The sequence below is a fragment of the Periplaneta americana genome, chromosome 1, assembly GCF_040183065.1.
Source record: "Periplaneta americana isolate PAMFEO1 chromosome 1, P.americana_PAMFEO1_priV1, whole genome shotgun sequence".
NCBI lineage: Eukaryota > Metazoa > Arthropoda > Insecta > Blattodea > Blattidae > Periplaneta > Periplaneta americana.
The window spans coordinates 133962898-133978925 of NC_091117.1; the positions used below are offsets into that span (position 1 = coordinate 133962898).

At 57.4% G+C, this 16028-nt stretch overlaps 1 protein-coding gene across 1 annotated transcript in view; it reads right to left on the minus strand.

The window, feature by feature from the left end:
• The window catches only part of dpy (dumpy), a 673297-nt gene that overhangs the window by 118282 nt on the left and 538987 nt on the right, over positions 1–16028 (minus strand). The window contains exons 126-156 of the mRNA XM_069827690.1: positions 15624–15929; positions 15176–15499; positions 14746–15075; positions 14305–14619; positions 13871–14206; positions 13240–13545; positions 12691–12996; positions 12243–12566; positions 11813–12142; positions 11372–11686; positions 10938–11273; positions 10307–10612; positions 9758–10063; positions 9310–9633; positions 8880–9209; positions 8439–8753; positions 8005–8340; positions 6377–6700; positions 5947–6276; positions 5506–5820; positions 5072–5407; positions 4441–4746; positions 3892–4197; positions 3444–3767; positions 3014–3343; positions 2573–2887; positions 2139–2474; positions 1508–1813; positions 959–1264; positions 511–834; positions 81–410 (exon numbers count right to left, since the gene is read on the minus strand). Coding sequence (XP_069683791.1) covers positions 81–410; positions 511–834; positions 959–1264; positions 1508–1813; positions 2139–2474; positions 2573–2887; positions 3014–3343; positions 3444–3767; positions 3892–4197; positions 4441–4746; positions 5072–5407; positions 5506–5820; positions 5947–6276; positions 6377–6700; positions 8005–8340; positions 8439–8753; positions 8880–9209; positions 9310–9633; positions 9758–10063; positions 10307–10612; positions 10938–11273; positions 11372–11686; positions 11813–12142; positions 12243–12566; positions 12691–12996; positions 13240–13545; positions 13871–14206; positions 14305–14619; positions 14746–15075; positions 15176–15499; positions 15624–15929 — 9933 coding nt within the window. The remainder of the gene's footprint in view (positions 1–80; positions 411–510; positions 835–958; positions 1265–1507; positions 1814–2138; positions 2475–2572; positions 2888–3013; positions 3344–3443; positions 3768–3891; positions 4198–4440; positions 4747–5071; positions 5408–5505; positions 5821–5946; positions 6277–6376; positions 6701–8004; positions 8341–8438; positions 8754–8879; positions 9210–9309; positions 9634–9757; positions 10064–10306; positions 10613–10937; positions 11274–11371; positions 11687–11812; positions 12143–12242; positions 12567–12690; positions 12997–13239; positions 13546–13870; positions 14207–14304; positions 14620–14745; positions 15076–15175; positions 15500–15623; positions 15930–16028) is intronic.

A 16028-nucleotide genomic window follows, 5' to 3' on the forward strand; every position in this document is an offset into this window, starting at 1 on the left:
GGAACGCCCTCTACGGGGGCAGACAAACACTACCGCCAACTCAAAATGCAATCAGTCACTATCAACTGGCATGTTCTTACGTTCTGGTGGCTGAAGGTTGCAGAATCTGAAGGGATCGCCGGTGTAGCCCGGGCGGCAGGTGCAAGACGGCAAGTGGTTCACAACCTGGCAGTCGGCGTTCGGACCACAGGTGCCCGGACAAGGATCCTGGCACCTGTTGCGTATGCAGGCGCGGTTCGACGCGCAGTCCGTGTTCAACACGCATTCCGGCCGACAACCTTCGTAAGGGTTACCCACATAGTCGGGGAGGCAGGCGCACGAGCCTGCTCCGTTCTGTTCCCTACACACTGCGTTCGGTCCGCAGGGGGACGGCACGCAGGGGGTCGGTCTATCCTGGGGAAGCGGCTCCGCTGAAAGGGACCAAGTCGTGGGCGGTCAGGCAAAAACAGTCCCAATTCACAAACGACAACAATTCACAAACACAACTACTTAGGAAGGAAACTCCCTTACCCTGCTGCACCACGCACTGCGTGAACGGGTCTCCGGTGAAGCCCGCCGCACACACGCACGTGGGCGTGTGGCTCACCACTCGGCATTCCGCATTGGCTCCGCAGGACCCAGGACAAGGGTCTCGACACTTCAGGTTAATACAAGCCAGGTGGCTTGCGCACTCGCTATTGCTCACGCATTCCGGCCGACAGTTGGGCGGAGAGCCCGTGTAATCGGGTAGGCAAGAGCATGAGGGGCTATCCCCGGCCACCTGGCACACAGCGTTCGGCCCACACGGTGAAGGCTGACAGGGGTTCTGGGGAGCAGCCTGAACAGGCGTCTCGGCTAGATGGGTGGAACAACAATCAGGACGTCACTCACGGGGAACATGCAAATTTCAACCCTTCAATGTCAACGACACACAAACATGCAAGAACCAATACAGCACAAGACAAGGACGGTGTCTTACGTATGGGCTGGCATCTGACGAACGGGTCTCCCGTGAATCGAGGCGGGCAGCTACAGATCGGGTTGTGGTTCACTACTTCGCAGCGAGCTCCCACGCCACACGTGCCTGGGCACGGGTTCCTACACTTCTGGTTGCTGCATGCCTCATTCTGACCACACTCTGAGCTCACTACACACTCCGGCCTGCACGCCGGAGGACTGCCTATGAAGCCTGGCACGCACGAGCACACCGCTTGCCCGTTAATTTCGCGGCACTGACTGTTGGGTCCGCATGGCGACGGGCTGCACGGCAGCGTCACAACAGGTGCTACATACAGGAAGGAAGAAAGACAGAAACAAGAGTTACACACACGGAGAGAGAAAGAGACAGAGAGCGAGAGAGAAGCACTGAATGCAAGACGGACCTATACTCGTAAAGCAACACTAGGCTAAGTATAGCAAACTGATCGAAAGCCAAAGCAACCGTTCTCAGACGGCACTACCACTACTAGTACTAATACTATTATTACTCATTAATTCAAGGCACCAACAACACTCGTGGCTTACGTACGCGGCACGGGTCTGCATTGGACGAATGGATTGCCAGACATGCCCTGTGGGCAACTGCATATCGGGATGTGATTCACGACGTCGCACGTGGCCCCCTGCCCACAAGTTCCGGGGCAAGGGTCGCTGCACTTGTTTCGGATACAGGCCCTGTCTCTCGGGCAGTCGGTACTTAGGACGCACTCAGGGCGACACCCGGCGTACGGGTCTCCTTGGTATTCCGGAAGGCACGTGCAAGTTCCATCCTGACACTGGGCGTTCGGCCCGCAGGGAGACGGGTTGCATGGGTCTGACTGTACAGGTTCGGGAGCTGAAATCCAAGCAAGACCTGGCTGTGAGGAACAGCGGCGACGGCTCGCACGGGAAATAATGGCATTAAGTCCCCCTGTCTGGCAAGCGCTTCCCCTCTGTTGTGTACGTGTCATTGCGTGTGTCTGTATGTGCGACTGTGTACGTTTCCTCTTTGTGTCCCTCACCTATCACTGTCACAACTCCCCCAACCATCTACTGCGACATTTTCTCTATTCTGTGCAAAAGTCAAGGCGATGATGCATCATCGGCACTACTGTGCACACGCCAAACAAAAGGGAAAGCTTATGTTTAATAAAAGAGCAAACAATCCATCTCTTGCTTACGTGGCGGAGGTTTCGGGAAGCAGTTGGTGAAGGGGTCTCCTGTGTATCCTTCCGGACATGTGCACACGGGCGTGTGGTTGATGACATTGCACTGGGCTCCTGCACCGCAAGACCCCGGACACGGGTCGCGACACCTCTCTCTCATGCAAGCTCTGTTGCTGGGACATTCCGAGTTAATGCTGCACTCCGGTCGGCAGTTGGGAGGAACTCCCATGTAATTAGCCAGGCAAGAGCAAGACGGGGCACCTCCAATATCTCGGCATTGGGAGTTGGGTCCGCACGGAGACGGAACGCACGGGTCCACGACCACTGGGGCTGCTGGCCGCGTGGGAGGAGCTACAAGAACAAAGGCGAGCTACCGTCAGGCACCGCGGACTCTCACTCATGGCTCAGGAAAATCACAGCTACAACACAAGACGTCTCAGGGGGCTTACGTGGGATGGCGAAACATCTGGAGAACGGGTCTCCTGTGAAACCCTGGCGACAGCTACAAATCGGGCTGTGGTTGATCACCTCGCAGCGGGTGTTGAGGCCGCACGGCCCTGGGCACGGATCAACGCACTTCTGATTCAGGCAGGCTCTGTTCTGGGGGCATTCCGAGCTCACCACACACTCGGGTCGACAGCCCGGCGGACTACCGATGTAAGTGGGCAGGCATGAGCACACGCCCTGTCCGTTGACTTGCTTACACTGACTGTTGGGCCCGCACGGGGACGGGTTGCACGGATCTCCGGGCTCTGCTTGCACAGCTGCGGGACGGAATAGACAAAGAACATGATCAAATGGGGAGGGGGAGGAACGCCCTCTACGGGGGCAGACAAACACTACCGCCAACTCAAAATGCAATCAGTCACTATCGACTGGCAAGTTCTTACGTTCTGGTGGCTGAAGGTTGCAGAATCTGAAGGGATCGCCGGTGTAGCCCGGGCGGCAGGTGCAAGACGGCAAGTGGTTCACAACCTGGCAGTCGGCGTTCGGACCACAGGTGCCCGGACAAGGATCCTGGCACCTGTTGCGTATGCAGGCGCGGTTCGACGCGCAGTCCGTGTTCAACACGCATTCCGGCCGACAACCTTCGTAAGGGTTACCCACATAGTCGGGGAGGCAGGCGCACGAGCCTGCTCCGTTCTGTTCCCTACACACTGCGTTCGGTCCGCAGGGGGACGGCACGCAGGGGGTCGGTCTTTCCTGGGGAAGCGGCTCCGCTGAAAGGGACCAAGTCGTGGGCGGTCAGGCAAAAACAGTCCCAATTCACAAACGACAACAATTCACAAACACAACTACTTAGGCAGGAAACTCCCTTACCCTGCTGCACCACGCACTGCGTGAACGGGTCTCCGGTGAAGCCCGCCGCACACACGCACGTGGGCGTGTGGCTCACCACTCGGCATTCCGCATTGGCTCCGCAGGACCCAGGACAAGGGTCTCGACACTTCAGGTTGATACAAGCCAGGTGGCTTGCGCACTCGCTATTGCTCACGCATTCCGGCCGACAGTTGGGCGGAGAGCCCGTGTAATCGGGTAGGCAAGAGCATGAGGGGCTATCCCCGGCCACCTGGCACACAGCGTTCGGCCCACACGGTGAAGGCTGACAGGGGTTCTGGGGAGCAGCCTGAACAGGCGTCTCGGCTAGATGGGTGGAACAACAATCAGGACGTCACTCACGGGGAACATGCAAATTTCAACCCTTCAATGTCAACGACACACAAACATGCAAGAACCAATACAGCACAAGACAAGGACGGTGTCTTACGTATGGGCTGGCATCTGACGAACGGGTCTCCCGTGAATCGAGGCGGGCAGCTACAGATCGGGTTGTGGTTCACTACTTCGCAGCGAGCTCCCACGCCACACGTGCCTGGGCACGGGTTCCTACACTTCTGGTTGCTGCATGCCTCATTCTGACCACACTCTGAGCTCACTACACACTCCGGCCTGCACGCCGGAGGACTGCCTATGAAGCCTGGCACGCACGAGCACACCGCTTGCCCGTTAATTTCGCGGCACTGACTGTTGGGTCCGCATGGCGACGGGCTGCACGGCAGCGTCACAACAGGTGCTACATACAGGAAGGAAGAAAGACAGAAACAAGAGTTACACACACGGAGAGAGAAAGAGACAGAGAGCGAGAGAGAAGCACTGAATGCAAGACGGACCTATACTCGTAAAGCAACACTAGGCTAAGTATAGCAAACTGATCGAAAGCCAAAGCAACCGTTCTCAGACGGCACTACCACTACTAGTACTAATACTATTATTACTCATTAATTCAAGGCACCAACAACACTCGTGGCTTACGTACGCGGCACGGGTCTGCATTGGACGAATGGATTGCCAGACATGCCCTGTGGGCAACTGCAGATCGGGATGTGATTCACGACGTCGCACGTGGCCCCCTGCCCACACGTTCCGGGGCAAGGGTCGCTGCACTTGTTTCGGATACAGGCCCTGTCTCTCGGGCAGTCGGTACTTAGGACGCACTCAGGGCGACACCCGGCGTACGGGTCTCCTTGGTATTCCGGAAGGCACGTGCAAGTTCCATCCTGACACTGGGCGTTCGGCCCGCAGGGAGACGGGTTGCATGGGTCTGACTGTACAGGTTCGGGAGCTGAAATCCAAGCAAGACCTGGCTGTGAGGAACAGCGGCGACGGCTGGCACGGGAAATAATGGCATTAAGTCCCCCTGTCTGGCAAGCGCTTCCCCTCTGTTGTGTACGTGTCATTGCGTGTGTCTGTATGTGCGACTGTGTACGTTTCCTCTTTGTGTCCCTCACCTATCACTGTCACAACTCCCCCAACCATCTACTGCGACATTTTCTCTATTCTGTGCAAAAGTCAAGGCGATGATGCATCATCGGCACTACTGTGCACACGCCAAACAAAAGGGAAAGCTTATGTTTAATAAAAGAGCAAACAATCCATCTCTTGCTTACGTGGCGGAGGTTTCGGGAAGCAGTTGGTGAAGGGGTCTCCTGTGTATCCTTCCGGACATGTGCACACGGGCGTGTGGTTGATGACATTGCACTGGGCTCCTGCACCGCAAGACCCCGGACACGGGTCGCGACACCTCTCTCTCATGCAAGCTCTGTTGCTGGGACATTCCGAGTTAATGCTGCACTCCGGTCGGCAGTTGGGAGGAACTCCCATGTAATTAGCCAGGCAAGAGCAAGACGGGGCACCTCCAATATCTCGGCATTGGGAGTTGGGTCCGCACGGAGACGGAACGCACGGGTCCACGACCACTGGGGCTGCTGGCCGCGTGGGAGGAGCTACAAGAACAAAGGCAAGCTACCGTCAGGCACCGCGGACTCTCACTCATGGCTCAGGAAAATCACAGCTACAACACAAGACGTCTCAGGGGGCTTACGTGGGATGGCGAAACATCTGGAGAACGGGTCTCCTGTGAAACCCTGGCGACAGCTACAAATCGGGCTGTGGTTGATCACCTCGCAGCGGGTGTTGAGGCCGCACGGCCCTGGGCACGGATCAACGCACTTCTGATTCAGGCAGGCTCTGTTCTGGGGGCATTCCGAGCTCACCACACACTCGGGTCGACAGCCCGGCGGACTACCGATGTAAGTGGGCAGGCATGAGCACACGCCCTGTCCGTTGACTTGCTTACACTGACTGTTGGGCCCGCACGGGGACGGGTTGCACGGATCTCCGGGCTCTGCTTGCACAGCTGCGGGACGGAATAGACAAAGAACATGATCAAATGGGGAGGGGGAGGAACGCCCTCTACGGGGGCAGACAAACACTACCGCCAACTCAAAATGCAATCAGTCACTATCGACTGGCAAGTTCTTACGTTCTGGTGGCTGAAGGTTGCAGAATCTGAAGGGATCGCCGGTGTAGCCCGGGCGGCAGGTGCAAGACGGCAAGTGGTTCACAACCTGGCAGTCGGCGTTCGGACCACAGGTGCCCGGACAAGGATCCTGGCACCTGTTGCGTATGCAGGCGCGGTTCGACGCGCAGTCCGTGTTCAACACGCATTCCGGCCGACAACCTTCGTAAGGGTTACCCACATAGTCGGGGAGGCAGGCGCACGAGCCTGCTCCGTTCTGTTCCCTACACACTGCGTTCGGTCCGCAGGGGGACGGCACGCAGGGGGTCGGTCTTTCCTGGGGAAGCGGCTCCGCTGAAAGGGACCAAGTCGTGGGCGGTCAGGCAAAAACAGTCCCAATTCACAAACGACAACAATTCACAAACACAACTACTTAGGCAGGAAACTCCCTTACCCTGCTGCACCACGCACTGCGTGAACGGGTCTCCGGTGAAGCCCGCCGAACACACGCACGTGGGCGTGTGGCTCACCACTCGGCATTCCGCATTGGCTCCGCAGGACCCAGGACAAGGGTCTCGACACTTCAGGTTGATACAAGCCAGGTGGCTTGCGCACTCGCTATTGCTCACACATTCCGGCCGACAGTTGGGCGGAGAGCCCGTGTAATCGGGTAGGCAAGAGCATGAGGGGCTATCCCCGGCCACCTGGCACACAGCGTTCGGCCCACACGGTGAAGGCTGACAGGGGTTCTGGGGAGCAGCCTGAACAGGCGTCTCGGCTAGATGGGTGGAACAACAATCAGGACGTCACTCACGGGGAACATGCAAATTTCAACCCTTCAATGTCAACGACACACAAACATGCAAGAACCAATACAGCACAAGACAAGGACGGTGTCTTACGTATGGGCTGGCATCTGACGAACGGGTCTCCCGTGAATCGAGGCGGGCAGCTACAGATCGGGTTGTGGTTCACTACTTCGCAGCGAGCTCCCACGCCACACGTGCCTGGGCACGGGTTCCTACACTTCTGGTTGCTGCATGCCTCATTCTGACCACACTCTGAGCTCACTACACACTCCGGCCTGCACGCCGGAGGACTGCCTATGAAGCCTGGCACGCACGAGCACACCGCTTGCCCGTTAATTTCGCGGCACTGACTGTTGGGTCCGCATGGCGACGGGCTGCACGGCAGCGTCACAACAGGTGCTACATACAGGAAGGAAGAAAGACAGAAACAAGAGTTACACACACGGAGAGAGAAAGAGACAGAGAGCGAGAGAGAAGCACTGAATGCAAGACGGACCTATACTCGTAAAGCAACACTAGGCTAAGTATAGCAAACTGATCGAAAGCCAAAGCAACCGTTCTCAGACGGCACTACCACTACTAGTACTAAATCTATTATTACTCATTAATTCAAGGCACCAACAACACTCGTGGCTTACGTACGCGGCACGGGTCTGCATTGGACGAATGGATTGCCAGACATGCCCTGTGGGCAACTGCAGATCGGGATGTGATTCACGACGTCGCACGTGGCCCCCTGACCACAAGTTCCGGGGCAAGGGTCGCTGCACTTGTTTCGGATACAGGCCCTGTCTCTCGGGCAGTCGGTACTTAGGACGCACTCAGGGCGACACCCGGCGTACGGGTCTCCTTGGTATTCCGGAAGGCACGTGCAAGTTCCATCCTGACACTGGCCGTTCGGCCCGCAGGGAGACGGGTTGCATGGGTCTGACTGTACAGGTTCGGGAGCTGAAATCCAAGCAAGACCTGGCTGTGAGGAACAGCGGCGACGGCTCGCACGGGAAATAATGGCATTAAGTCCCCCTGTCTGGCAAGCGCTTCCCCTCTGTTGTGTACGTGTCATTGCGTGTGTCTGTATGTGCGACTGTGTACGTTTCCTCTTTGTGTCCCTCACCTATCACTGTCACAACTCCCCCAACCATCTACTGCGACATTTTCTCTATTCTGTGCAAAAGTCAAGGCGATGATGCATCATCGGCACTACTGTGCACACGCCAAACAAAAGGGAAAGCTTATGTTTAATAAAAGAGCAAACAATCCATCTCTTGCTTACGTGGCGGAGGTTTCGGGAAGCAGCTGGTGAAGGGGTCTCCTGTGTATCCTTCCGGACATGTGCACACGGGCGTGTGGTTGATGACATTGCACTGGGCTCCTGCACCGCAAGACCCCGGACACGGGTCGCGACACCTCTCTCTCATGCAAGCTCTGTTGCTGGGACATTCCGAGTTAATGCTGCACTCCGGTCGGCAGTTGGGAGGAACTCCCATGTAATTAGCCAGGCAAGAGCAAGACGGGGCACCTCCAATATCTCGGCATTGGGAGTTGGGTCCGCACGGAGACGGAACGCACGGGTCCACGACCACTGGGGCTGCTGGCCGCGTGGGAGGAGCTACAAGAACAAAGGCAAGCTACCGTCAGGCACCGCGGACTCTCACTCATGGCTCAGGAAAATCACAGCTACAACACAAGACGTCTCAGGGGGCTTACGTGGGATGGCGAAACATCTGGAGAACGGGTCTCCTGTGAAACCCTGGCGACAGCTACAAATCGGGCTGTGGTTGATCACCTCGCAGCGGGTGTTGAGGCCGCACGGCCCTGGGCACGGATCAACGCACTTCTGATTCAGGCAGGCTCTGTTCTGGGGGCATTCCGAGCTCACCACACACTCGGGTCGACAGCCCGGCGGACTACCGATGTAAGTGGGCAGGCATGAGCACACGCCCTGTCCGTTGACTTGCTTACACTGACTGTTGGGCCCGCACGGGGACGGGTTGCACGGATCTCCGGGCTCTGCTTGCACAGCTGCGGGACGGAATAGACAAAGAACATGATCAAATGGGGAGGGGGAGGAACGCCCTCTACGGGGGCAGACAAACACTACCGCCAACTCAAAATGCAATCAGACACTATCGACTGGCAAGTTCTTACGTTCTGGTGGCTGAAGGTTGCAGAATCTGAAAGGATCGCCGGTGTAGCCCGGGCGGCAGGTGCAAGACGGCAAGTGGTTCACAACCTGGCAGTCGGCGTTCGGACCACAGGTGCCCGGACAAGGATCCTGGCACCTGTTGCGTATGCAGGCGCGGTTCGACGCGCAGTCCGTGTTCAACACGCATTCCGGCCGACAACCTTCGTAAGGGTTACCCACATAGTCGGGGAGGCAGGCGCACGAGCCTGCTCCGTTCTGTTCCCTACACACTGCGTTCGGTCCGCAGGGGGACGGCACGCAGGGGGTCGGTCTTTCCTGGGGAAGCGGCTCCGCTGAAAGGGACCAAGTCGTGGGCGGTCAGGCAAAAACAGTCCCAATTCACAAACGACAACAATTCACAAACACAACTACTTAGGCAGGAAACTCCCTTACCCTGCTGCACCACGCACTGCGTGAACGGGTCTCCGGTGAAGCCCGCCGCACACACGCACGTGGGCGTGTGGCTCACCACTCGGCATTCCGCATTGGCTCCGCAGGACCCAGGACAAGGGTCTCGACACTTCAGGTTGATACAAGCCAGGTGGCTTGCGCACTCGCTATTGCTCACGCATTCCGGCCGACAGTTGGGCGGAGAGCCCGTGTAATCGGGTAGGCAAGAGCATGAGGGGCTATCCCCGGCCACCTGGCACACAGCGTTCGGCCCACACGGTGAAGGCTGACAGGGGTTCTGGGGAGCAGCCTGAACAGGCGTCTCGGCTAGATGGGTGGAACAACAATCAGGACGTCACTCACGGGGAACATGCAAATTTCAACCCTTCAATGTCAACGACACACAAACATGCAAGAACCAATACAGCACAAGACAAGGACGGTGTCTTACGTATGGGCTGGCATCTGACGAACGGGTCTCCCGTGAATCGAGGCGGGCAGCTACAGATCGGGTTGTGGTTCACTACTTCGCAGCGAGCTCCCACGCCACACGTGCCTGGGCACGGGTTCCTACACTTCTGGTTGCTGCATGCCTCATTCTGACCACACTCTGAGCTCACTACACACTCCGGCCTGCACGCCGGAGGACTGCCTATGAAGCCTGGCACGCACGAGCACACCGCTTGCCCGTTAATTTCGCGGCACTGACTGTTGGGTCCGCATGGCGACGGGCTGCACGGCAGCGTCACAACAGGTGCTACATACAGGAAGGAAGAAAGACAGAAACAAGAGTTACACACACGGAGAGAGAAAGAGACAGAGAGCGAGAGAGAAGCACTGAATGCAAGACGGACCTATACTCGTAAAGCAACACTAGGCTAAGTATAGCAAACTGATCGAAAGCCAAAGCAACCGTTCTCAGACGGCACTACCACTACTAGTACTAATACTATTATTACTCATTAATTCAAGGCACCAACAACACTCGTGGCTTACGTACGCGGCACGGGTCTGCATTGGACGAATGGATTGCCAGACATGCCCTGTGGGCAACTGCAGATCGGGATGTGATTCACGACGTCGCACGTGGCCCCCTGCCCACAAGTTCCGGGGCAAGGGTCGCTGCACTTGTTTCGGATACAGGCCCTGTCTCTCGGGCAGTCGGTACTTAGGACGCACTCAGGGCGACACCCGGCGTACGGGTCTCCTTGGTATTCCGGAAGGCACGTGCAAGTTCCATCCTGACACTGGGCGTTCGGCCCGCAGGGAGACGGGTTGCATGGGTCTGACTGTACAGGTTCGGGAGCTGAAATCCAAGCAAGACCTGGCTGTGAGGAACAGCGGCGACGGCTGGCACGGGAAATAATGGCATTAAGTCCCCCTGTCTGGCAAGCGCTTCCACTCTGTTGTGTACGTGTCATTGCGTGTGTCTGTATGTGCGACTGTGTACGTTTCCTCTTTGTGTCCCTCACCTATCACTGTCACAACTCCCCCAACCATCTACTGCGACATTTTCTCTATTCTGTGCAAAAGTCAAGGCGATGATGCATCATCGGCACTACTGTGCACACGCCAAACAAAAGGGAAAGCTTATGTTTAATAAAAGAGCAAACAATCCATCTCTTGCTTACGTGGCGGAGGTTTCGGGAAGCAGTTGGTGAAGGGGTCTCCTGTGTATCCTTCCGGACATGTGCACACGGGCGTGTGGTTGATGACATTGCACTGGGCTCCTGCACCGCAAGACCCCGGACACGGGTCGCGACACCTCTCTCTCATGCAAGCTCTGTTGCTGGGACATTCCGAGTTAATGCTGCACTCCGGTCGGCAGTTGGGAGGAACTCCCATGTAATTAGCCAGGCAAGAGCAAGACGGGGCACCTCCAATATCTCGGCATTGGGAGTTGGGTCCGCACGGAGACGGAACGCACGGGTCCACGACCACTGGGGCTGCTGGCCGCGTGGGAGGAGCTACAAGAACAAAGGCAAGCTACCGTCAGGCACCGCGGACTCTCACTCATGGCTCAGGAAAATCACAGCTACAACACAAGACGTCTCAGGGGGCTTACGTGGGATGGCGAAACATCTGGAGAACGGGTCTCCTGTGAAACCCTGGCGACAGCTACAAATCGGGCTGTGGTTGATCACCTCGCAGCGGGTGTTGAGGCCGCACGGCCCTGGGCACGGATCAACGCACTTCTGATTCAGGCAGGCTCTGTTCTGGGGGCATTCCGAGCTCACCACACACTCGGGTCGACAGCCCGGCGGACTACCGATGTAAGTGGGCAGGCATGAGCACACGCCCTGTCCGTTGACTTGCTTACACTGACTGTTGGGCCCGCACGGGGACGGGTTGCACGGATCTCCGGGCTCTGCTTGCACAGCTGCGGGACGGAATAGACAAAGAACATGATCAAATGGGGAGGGGGAGGAACGCCCTCTACGGGGGCAGACAAACACTACCGCCAACTCAAAATGCAATCAGTCACTATCGACTGGCAAGTTCTTACGTTCTGGTGGCTGAAGGTTGCAGAATCTGAAGGGATCGCCGGTGTAGCCCGGGCGGCAGGTGCAAGACGGCAAGTGGTTCACAACCTGGCAGTCGGCGTTCGGACCACAGGTGCCCGGACAAGGATCCTGGCACCTGTTGCGTATGCAGGCGCGGTTCGACGCGCAGTCCGTGTTCAACACGCATTCCGGCCGACAACCTTCGTAAGGGTTACCCACATAGTCGGGGAGGCAGGCGCACGAGCCTGCTCCGTTCTGTTCCCTACACACTGCGTTCGGTCCGCAGGGGGACGGCACGCAGGGGGTCGGTCTATCCTGGGGAAGCGGCTCCGCTGAAAGGGACCAAGTCGTGGGCGGTCAGGCAAAAACAGTCCCAATTCACAAACGACAACAATTCACAAACACAACTACTTAGGCAGGAAACTCCCTTACCCTGCTGCACCACGCACTGCGTGAACGGGTCTCCGGTGAAGCCCGCCGCACACACGCACGTGGGCGTGTGGCTCACCACTCGGCATTCCGCATTGGCTCCGCAGGACCCAGGACAAGGGTCTCGACACTTCAGGTTGATACAAGCCAGGTGGCTTGCGCACTCGCTATTGCTCACGCATTCCGGCCGACAGTTGGGCGGAGAGCCCGTGTAATCGGGTAGGCAAGAGCATGAGGGGCTATCCCCGGCCACCTGGCACACAGCGTTCGGCCCACACGGTGAAGGCTGACAGGGGTTCTGGGGAGCAGCCTGAACAGGCGTCTCGGCTAGATGGGTGGAACAACAATCAGGACGTCACTCACGGGGAACATGCAAATTTCAACCCTTCAATGTCAACGACACACAAACATGCAAGAACCAATACAGCACAAGACAAGGACGGTGTCTTACGTATGGGCTGGCATCTGACGAACGGGTCTCCCGTGAATCGAGGCGGGCAGCTACAGATCGGGTTGTGGTTCACTACTTCGCAGCGAGCTCCCACGCCACACGTGCCTGGGCACGGGTTCCTACACTTCTGGTTGCTGCATGCCTCATTCTGACCACACTCTGAGCTCACTACACACTCCGGCCTGCACGCCGGAGGACTGCCTATGAAGCCTGGCACGCACGAGCACACCGCTTGCCCGTTAATTTCGCGGCACTGACTGTTGGGTCCGCATGGCGACGGGCTGCACGGCAGCGTCACAACAGGTGCTACATACAGGAAGGAAGAAAGACAGAAACAAGAGTTACACACACGGAGAGAGAAAGAGACAGAGAGCGAGAGAGAAGCACTGAATGCAAGACGGACCTATACTCGTAAAGCAACACTAGGCTAAGTATAGCAAACTGATCGAAAGCCAAAGCAACCGTTCTCAGACGGCACTACCACTACTAGTACTAATACTATTATTACTCATTAATTCAAGGCACCAACAACACTCGTGGCTTACGTACGCGGCACGGGTCTGCATTGGACGAATGGATTGCCAGACATGCCCTGTGGGCAACTGCATATCGGGATGTGATTCACGACGTCGCACGTGGCCACCTGCCCACAAGTTCCGGGGCAGGGGTCGCTGCACTTGTTTCGGATACAGGCCATGTCTCTCGGGCAGTCGGTACTTAGGACGCACTCAGGGCGACACCCGGCGTACGGGTCTCCTTGGTATTCCGGAAGGCACGTGCAAGTTCCATCCTGACACTGGGCGTTCGGCCCGCAGGGAGACGGGTTGCATGGGTCTGACTGTACAGGTTCGGGAGCTGAAATCCAAGCAAGACCTGGCTGTGAGGAACAGCGGCGACGGCTGGCACGGGAAATAATGGCATTAAGTCCCCCTGTCTGGCAAGCGCTTCCACTCTGTTGTGTACGTGTCATTGCGTGTGTCTGTATGTGCGACTGTGTACGTTTCCTCTTTGTGTCCCTCACCTATCACTGTCACAACTCCCCCAACCATCTACTGCGACATTTTCTCTATTCTGTGCAAAAGTCAAGGCGATGATGCATCATCGGCACTACTGTGCACACGCCAAACAAAAGGGAAAGCTTATGTTTAATAAAAGAGCAAACAATCCATCTCTTGCTTACGTGGCGGAGGTTTCGGGAAGCAGCTGGTGAAGGGGTCTCCTGTGTATCCTTCCGGACATGTGCACACGGGCGTGTGGTTGATGACATTGCACTGGGCTCCTGCACCGCAAGACCCCGGACACGGGTCGCGACACCTCTCTCTCATGCAAGCTCTGTTGCTGGGACATTCCGAGTTAATGCTGCACTCCGGTCGGCAGTTGGGAGGAACTCCCATGTAATTAGCCAGGCAAGAGCAAGACGGGGCACCTCCAATATCTCGGCATTGGGAGTTGGGTCCGCACGGAGACGGAACGCACGGGTCCACGACCACTGGGGCTGCTGGCCGCGTGGGAGGAGCTACAAGAACAAAGGCAAGCTACCGTCAGGCACCGCGGACTCTCACTCATGGCTCAGGAAAATCACAGCTACAACACAAGACGTCTCAGGGGGCTTACGTGGGATGGCGAAACATCTGGAGAACGGGTCTCCTGTGAAACCCTGGCGACAGCTACAAATCGGGCTGTGGTTGATCACCTCGCAGCGGGTGTTGAGGCCGCACGGCCCTGGGCACGGATCAACGCACTTCTGATTCAGGCAGGCTCTGTTCTGGGGGCATTCCGAGCTCACCACACACTCGGGTCGACAGCCCGGCGGACTACCGATGTAAGTGGGCAGGCATGAGCACACGCCCTGTCCGTTGACTTGCTTACACTGACTGTTGGGCCCGCACGGGGACGGGTTGCACGGATCTCCGGGCTCTGCTTGCACAGCTGCGGGACGGAATAGACAAAGAACATGATCAAATGGGGAGGGGGAGGAACGCCCTCTACGGGGGCAGACAAACACTACCGCCAACTCAAAATGCAATCAGTCACTATCGACTGGCAAGTTCTTACGTTCTGGTGGCTGAAGGTTGCAGAATCTGAAGGGATCGCCGGTGTAGCCCGGGCGGCAGGTGCAAGACGGCAAGTGGTTCACAACCTGGCAGTCGGCGTTCGGACCACAGGTGCCCGGACAAGGATCCTGGCACCTGTTGCGTATGCAGGCGCGGTTCGACGCGCAGTCCGTGTTCAACACGCATTCCGGCCGACAACCTTCGTAAGGGTTACCCACATAGTCGGGGAGGCAGGCGCACGAGCCTGCTCCGTTCTGTTCCCTACACACTGCGTTCGGTCCGCAGGGGGACGGCACGCAGGGGGTCGGTCTTTCCTGGGGAAGCGGCTCCGCTGAAAGGGACCAAGTCGTGGGCGGTCAGGCAAAAACAGTCCCAATTCACAAACGACAACAATTCACAAACACAACTACTTAGGCAGGAAACTCCCTTACCCTGCTGCACCACGCACTGCGTGAACGGGTCTCCGGTGAAGCCCGCTGCACACACGCACGTGGGCGTGTGGCTCACCACTCGGCATTCCGCATTGGCTCCGCAGGACCCAGGACAAGGGTCTCGACACTTCAGGTTGATACAAGCCAGGTGGCTTGCGCACTCGCTATTGCTCACACATTCCGGCCGACAGTTGGGCGGAGAGCCCGTGTAATCGGGTAGGCAAGAGCATGAGGGGCTATCCCCGGCCACCTGGCACACAGCGTTCGGCCCACACGGTGAAGGCTGACAGGGGTTCTGGGGAGCAGCCTGAACAGGCGTCTCGGCTAGATGGGTGGAACAACAATCAGGACGTCACTCACGGGGAACATGCAAATTTCAACCCTTCAATGTCAACGACACACAAACATGCAAGAACCAATACAGCACAAGACAAGGACGGTGTCTTACGTATGGGCTGGCATCTGACGAACGGGTCTCCCGTGAATCGAGGCGGGCAGCTACAGATCGGGTTGTGGTTCACTACTTCGCAGCGAGCTCCCACGCCACACGTGCCTGGGCACGGGTTCCTACACTTCTGGTTGCTGCATGCCTCATTCTGACCACACTCTGAGCTCACTACACACTCCGGCCTGCACGCCGGAGGACTGCCTATGAAGCCTGGCACGCACGAGCACACCGCTTGCCCGTTAATTTCGCGGCACTGACTGTTGGGTCCGCATGGCGACGGGCTGCACGGCAGCGTCACAACAGGTGCTACATACAGGAAGGAAGAAAGACAGAAACAAGAGTTACACACACGGAGAGAGAAAGAGACAGAGAGCGAGAGAGAAGCACTGAATGCAAGACGGACCT